We start from the raw sequence: 7,160 nt of genomic DNA, 5'->3' as shown, positions 1-7,160 counted from the left end.
AAAAATATTTAATGGATATGTGATTCCAGGTTTAACATATTACCACAAAATCAGTCTCAATACTCCATCATTCTGGTTAGTTCAAATATATTCCGAGTGGAGTTATTATATTTTTATATACGTGTGGTTCGAAACACATCTAGCATCTATGTATTTCATTATATTAAAAATTAATATATAAAAATTAAGAGAAAAAATTAAAATAAGAAAGGTAATGAGTTTTATACGTATTATATATAACAAGTTGTTCCTGCTTAGAAACACTTCCTTTGCTATACCTTCTTCGTGATCTTCTAAGTCTTCGGTGCCGACCAAGTACTATCCTCAGAGTGGGGAGGGTACCTGCAAAGGCACTCCGACGCTCAAGTAAGTATTCAGTGCAGAGCAATAAAGGCTTTTATACTAGACAATCATACCTACCTTTTTTGTCCCATCACCTGTGTATTTATGGTGACACATATTAGGATCCACTGTACACCATCAAGTCATGGGAGATGATATGGTTAGGGTTTCAGTGTTGGATGTGAGACAACCAGAGGCTAGAGTTCCTATGCCCACAGAGGAGGTTCAGACAATGGGACAAGCCTTGAACACCTTCCTTCAGTGGCCTTATAAGTTAGTAAAGGTGATATCTACGAAGGTATGTTATTTAAATAATATTTAATTTTAAGTTGGTGTAATTTTATTATAATATTGTATAATATTAGCTTTGTACTTTGTGGAGTAGGATATTGTTACCTCACCAAAGGGTAAAGGGACAGTTATTGTTACCCCTTCTAGAAATCTTCCTCCAATAAAAAGGCTATGGAGATTAGTTGCAGATATGGAAGATGACGAGCAACCCAAACAACTCCCTTGGCCTCCTGAAGTGTTTAACATGTCTAGTAAAGTACCTCTATATATAAGTCAGAGTGATATATCAGAGATTACAAATGGTCATTGTATGCTAAACATATCAATTTTGCAGTTATGGTTGTTGTAAGTATTTAAATTATTTTTTAATTATATTTTGTTGATTTTTTCTAACATTGTTTCTAACGTTGTAGATTTGTCCATAAATTGAGCGTGGATAAGGGAAATGATCACATATATGGATTTTTGGAGCCTGAGTCAATCCAAAAAAGTGGGAACAAAGTCGAAGAAATACAAGCTCATTCAAAATTGGATGTTCGACTCAAATAAAAAAGTTTACTTGGCCCCTTATTTTTCTGAGTAAGTTTAATTTTATATAATTAAATATAATTTTTTATAAAAACTATTTTTTCTATTACTCATAATTTCTTAATGCAGTGCTCATTGGCAACTTTTAGTTATTTGTCCTATGGACAACATAGCTGTATGCATTTGCTCGTTGCATAAACCTCCTCCTATGGATTTTAGACAATTATTAGATAGGTAAATTGTTTAAAAATATCTAATTTCTTTTATTGATTATCATTACATTTGACTTTACACTAATCATAATGTCATTTTATCATTAGGGCCATGGAAGGATATCATATACTTAAGGGTTTAAAGATGAAGAAAAAAATGAGTTGGGTCTCTCCTAAAGTAAGATTTTAATTCTAGCAATGATAATTTTTTTAAGTAATTTAGTAATTTTTTTTAATTACTATTCTATTGAAATTGATTTTATATTCTTTTTGTAGTCTCATAAACAAAAAGGAAATTATGAGTGCGAATACTATGTAATGAAGACAATGCATACTATTGTCGATTCACAAATAGTATCTGGGTGGACTGAAATAAGTTTTACAATTTTGAAAGTTTTTGTTTTAAGTTCTCATTCTATATATTTTATGAATTATTACTAATTATTTTAATTTTTCTTAACAGATATTTATAGATCGATCACCATTGCCGCTAGAAGACATAAACATCATTAGGGAGCAATGGGCCACATTTTTTATTGACCATTACTTTAACTAGTTTGGGCTTATGTTTTATAGTATTGCTTTAACTAGTTAGAACTTACATTTCATTGAGCAATGTAGTCCATTTATGTATTAGAAGTATTTAAAACTATTCAATTATATATATATATATGATTAACATTTATCATCTTGTCATTTGTATGCGATTTGTGCTTCATTGAGAAAATATTTTGAACTGTCTGGTTTTTCTGCAGGTTTTTTGTTCTGAGGTGCTCCCAAAACAAGTAAACATACAAAAAAAAATCACTACTTTTAAGATCGGTTATGCCATAACCGATTTTAAAAGTCTTGACTTTTAAGATCGGTTAAAATCATAACCGATCTTAAAAGTCTTGACTTTTAAAATCGGTTATAAAACAATCGATTTTAAAAGTATACTTTTAAGATCGGTTGTTGTTATAACCGATTTTAAAAGTCAAGACTTTTAAGATCGGTTATAAATCAACCGATCTTAAAAGTCTACTTTTAAAATCGGTTTATAACCGATCTTAAAAGTCTACCTTTTCAAAATTGGCTCTTTTAAGATCGGTTCCATAACCGATTTTAAAAGTCTAAAATAACCGATTTTAAAAGCCTTTTTTCCACTAGTGCCGTCAGGACCTTAGTGGCGAGGGCCTGCTCTAGTACCTTGGTTCGGCTAGAGTTAAGGGGTGTGTATTGTGCGTATCGGGGTCCTCGAGTATTCTTTTCCCAGTTAAAAGTGTCACGCGGACGGGATCTAGGGAAAAATTCTTTTTCCTTCTTTTCTTGAAACAGCTCGGGTCGGTTCTAGTTCCTGAATATTCGGCCAATTCTTCCATTTGCATGTACTTTGTAGCCCTTTGCCTTAATTCATCTAAGTCTTGGGGCGGCTTCTTACATAGGTTGTTTACAAAGGGCCCTGGCCGCAGTGCCGTGGTGAGATGGTGCATTGCCATTGCTAGGTCTAAGTTTCGGATTGATAGGGTAATCTTCCTGAATCGCTCCATGAAGGTTCTTAGAGGTTCCTTTTTTTCCTGGCGAATATTAACCAACGCAATGGAGGTGAGCTGATGGGGTTGACTCGTGGCAAATTGTATTACAAATCGAGAGGACAAGGTTGGGAACGAGTCCACCGATCCTGGGGGAAGTCTTGTAAGCCAACTCAATGCAGGTCCTTTCAGTGACGTGGGAAAAACTTTGCACATGACAGCGTCTTCGTCGGTATATAAACCGACTTGAGTGACGAAGGCATCAAGGTGTTCCTCGGTGATGGGATCCTCCCTTCCATGGATGATTTCGACTCCTTGAAGAGGGACTCCTTGTCCAAAGATCTAGGCTCACCAAAGGTTAGGAAAATGGGGTGTTTAAGGTGGAATAGGTTTTGGACGTGTAGATGTTGGTGGGTTAGGCGGAAGGTGTGTGGTTGCTCAAGTAGGTTGGCTCACTCCAAAGGTAGATGGAGGCCACTCTAGGTTTCTCACTCTCCAATGGTGGAGATAGGAGAAGGTTAGCCAAAGGTAACCTAGTGACTAAGGATGGGATTTTGAGGCATAAAATGCTCACTCAATATCATATAATCCAAAGTATTTACAAGGTGTGGTGCATTGGGTATTTATAGGAGGGAAGGGATCTAGGGTTGCATTTGGAGTATGCATGGCCAAAATTCACAAGGCAAATGCACTCCAAATGAAATGAAAATTAACCCTAGATGCAACTTGGTGGCCAAGGATGGAATCTTTGGGTTTAGATTGACTATATCTAGGTGCATGATAAGACCATGCAACCTTTGCCATCCACTTGGGCCTAAGCCTTTCTAACACCAAAAATAGGTCCAATAGCCACAAAAATATGTCTAGGTTTTTGTTCCCACCCTAATCAAATACCTTAGCCCAAAAATAAAATCCTATGATCTAGAGCACCCCATAATACAAGGGTAAAACGGGAAATACAAAAGAAAATAATTCCTATGACTAAGATACCCCAAAATACAAGGGTAAAATTGGAAATACAAGTAAAATAAAGTCTATGACTAAAATACCCCAAAAGTACAAGGGTAAAATTGGAATAAAGCAATAAAATTCTATACTACTCAAATTGGGCCTAGGAGATGGATCCATACATGGTATCTCTCCAATCTCCATGTTCCTGCTTAGAAACACTTCCTTTGCTATCCCTTCTTCATGATCTTCTAAGTCTTCGGTGCCGACCGAGTACTATCCTCAGAGTGGGGAGGGTACCTGCAAAGGCACTCCGACGCTCAAGTAAGTATTTGGTACAGAGCAATAAAGGCTTTTATACTAGACAATCATACCTACCTTTTCTGTCCCATCACCTGTGTATTTATAGTGATGTATTTGGGCTTGGTGGGCCTTCTGTCTTGGGAGATGGGTAATTAGGGATTTACTGCTTTTGGTTAACCTTGATCTCAATTAATTAAGTGTGACAAGTATTGTGTAATAGATATCTTAACTTGCCTTTGTTCAATGTGGATTTGCGCACTCTTGCTCTTCGGCCAAGCTTTTAGCCGAAGAGGTGTTCGGTCGTTTACATGACCAAAGGGGGTACTCGGTTATCACTGTGGCTGAAGGGGTATTCGGTCATCCTCAAGCCTGAAGGAGTGTTTGGTTTGAATGCTTCAACTTGGTGCCCTTTTGCCCGGGTTGGAATACTCCTTCACATTTCGTTGCGGAAGGAGTACTCGGCTACCCATAAGGTCGAAGGGAGTAGTTACCCCTCGACTGTTGACCTAGCTGAAGGGGTGTCCGGTTTAGATAAAGACTCGTTAGTTGAGGTGCTTCTTTCGGCCTCTTCCCAGGCCGAGGGGTGTAGTCGGCACAGGGTTCGGTGGGGGGGTGTATTTCCCAGTACACAAGTTATAATGGAAAGAGATTTTGTTCGATCTAATTTTACACATTAATGATAGTTTTTTTTAAGAAGAGAATATATAAACATAAGCATAAAATTAGAAATATATGAAACAAATATAAATAAATTGGTTAAAGGGTAAATATGCCTTAAGAAAAGTCAAAGCTAAAAATAGTATTTTCTTTATCTGTTGTTATAAATAATTTTTTATTAAAAAATATGCTTTATTTTTATTTTATTATGTACAATATACAAGTTAAGTGTTAATTATATTACTAAAATTAAAATCAATTATGTGTATAAATAAATATTATGTTTAAATATATAAATTATATTTAAAATTTGAATTAACATATTTTTTAAATATATATATATATATATTATATTTTAAATTTATAATAAATAATTTATATTATAGCATAATAATATTTTTATTTATTAATAATTTATTTTAAAATATTAAAATTTAATTCATAAATAAGTATGATAAACAAAAATCTAATTAAATATGAAGTTAAAAATATCATAAAAATATTCTTATTAAAAAATATACATATTGAAAATACTTTTATTTATATATAAGGATTGATTAGTTAAATTTTTTATTATTATTTTCTTAGTCTCTTCCTTTTACTTATCTACTATATAATTTGGGGGTTGAGTTTGTCTCCAGCCCTCCTGCCAATAAAATGCAAAAGGATAAGGATATAAATAATATTAAAAAAATGAAAGATAAATGATAGAAAGAAAAAGAAAAATGGAAAGGCACAGGTAGAGAGGAGGGAGAGAATAATTGGTGAAACAGATCCAAATCCGTGAGTTTTTTTTCTTCCAGGTGAAATTCAACAAATTGTATAAACATTGCGGTGTTAATTACTATATGTCATCCAATCATATCGATACATATCCCAGAATTTATTTAATTTTATTTTAACTTCATTTTCTTATTATAAAATTAATTGAAATATTAGTTGAAAACAAGAGTAATAATTTCTTTATTATTATAAACACTAATTTAATTTTAACATTTAACTTATGTTCTTACCGGGAATCCGAGATAGGGATGATCTGCTGGGTAAGATCGGTGAGCCTCCTTCACGGGTACGTTGATGCTCCAAGATGGGGGTGGTACCTGCAAAAGAGACTCCGATGCTAAAGTTAGGGTTTGTGTGAATATGAGTCTCATATAAGTAATGCACGTACCTTTGTGTGTATTAGAGTTTTGTTGGGCCTTGGGCCCGAGATCAGTTTATGACCTAATTGGATAGCGAGCCGATGTCGCCTAGCGCGTGTCCGAGGTCACTCCGCGCTATGATGCCGAGCTAGAGCTCGGCATAGCGGTACGGATAGTACACTAGCCCCCCGAGCTCCGAAGACCGTAGGTTTCGGAGTTAAGACCGAGCTCGACAAGGAGTCGTGACTTTTCGCGTACGCCTATTTGTCATGACGCCATGTGTCATAACTGTCACCTCGTTCCCATAACACGTGGGTGGCGGGGTGACAAGATTATATTTTTATTTGTTTGATGACGTGGCCTCTTTGGGCCCATGTGGTGTTCCGATGTCCATGTTTCATGGTCGGGCTGAGGAGCTCGGCAATAATGAGCTTACTACTTGGTTAGGCTGGTAAACCTTTGACCGAGTCAGCAGATTGGTGAGGGACAAGTCGGCAACTCGACTGGCCAGTACACTTGCCCCCCAAGCACCGAGTGATGTAAGAGCAAAGAGGCTTCTGAGGAGTTCCCAAATTTGTTGTTTGAAGGTTCAAATTCGACCTTGTTAAGTAGATGTGATCTCAAGGTTCGGACTCGACCTTGGCATATCAAGGTTCGAACTCGACCTTGGTTAAGAAAATGTGATCTCAAGGTTCGGACTCGACCTTGGCATATCAAGGTTCGAACTCGACCTTGGTTAAGAAAATGTGATCTCACGGTTCGGACTCGACCTTGGCATATCAAGGTTCGAACTCGACCTTGGTTAAGAAAATGTGATCTCAAGGTTCGGACTCGACCTTGGCATATTAAGGTTCGAACTCGACCTTGGTTAAGAAAATGTGATCTCAAGGTTCGGACTCGACCTTGGCATCAAGGTTCGGATTCGACCTTGGCAACGTAATTTGTATTTGAAGGTTCGAACCTGACTTTAACATCAAGGTTCGAACTCGACCTTGGCAAGTCGTCATGGTTAATGTGCCAATACCGAAAATGTATGGGAATGGAGTTGCTTTGTTGATTTATTTCTAAGGTGTGCCTCGTTAAAACCTTCCTTGGCCAAAAACCCTTTTCTTTAGTGGGAAAAAAGGCTGAGGAGGAAAAAAGAGTACATCACCTGAATTTATAAGTTAAGAGAAATAAAATTTGAGGTGGGTGGAATTCCAAGTTCCAAATTTTCCTTTGGAGGG

At 36.3% G+C, this 7,160-nt stretch overlaps 1 protein-coding gene across 1 annotated transcript; it reads left to right on the top strand.

Moving 5' to 3' along the window:
• Positions 1-2,223, top strand: LOC109806316 (uncharacterized). The gene is made up of 3 exons (XM_083073288.1): positions 1-640; positions 728-1,551; positions 1,650-2,223. The coding sequence occupies exons 1-2, from the start codon at positions 488-490 to the stop codon at positions 980-982; spliced, it is 408 nt and encodes a 135-aa protein (XP_082929414.1). The 5' UTR covers positions 1-487; the 3' UTR covers positions 983-1,551; positions 1,650-2,223.
• The last annotated feature ends 4,937 nt before the right edge of the window (positions 2,224-7,160 follow it).

This window comes from Cajanus cajan, chromosome 4, assembly GCF_000230855.2.
Source record: "Cajanus cajan strain Asha chromosome 4, NIPB_CcT2T_4, whole genome shotgun sequence".
In the NCBI taxonomy this organism is placed as follows: domain Eukaryota; kingdom Viridiplantae; phylum Streptophyta; class Magnoliopsida; order Fabales; family Fabaceae; genus Cajanus; species Cajanus cajan.
This window is presented reverse-complemented; position numbering and strand designations above follow the sequence as displayed.

Excerpts from the sequence above, each read along its gene's own strand:
- LOC109806316 (XM_083073288.1), top strand. The coding sequence starts at position 488 with ATGGGAGATGATATGGTTAGGGTTTCAGTGTTGGATGTGAGACAACCA. Across the intron at positions 641-727 it reads TAAAGGTGATATCTACGAAG|GATATTGTTACCTCACCAAA; the intron begins GTATGTTATTTA and ends TTTGTGGAGTAG.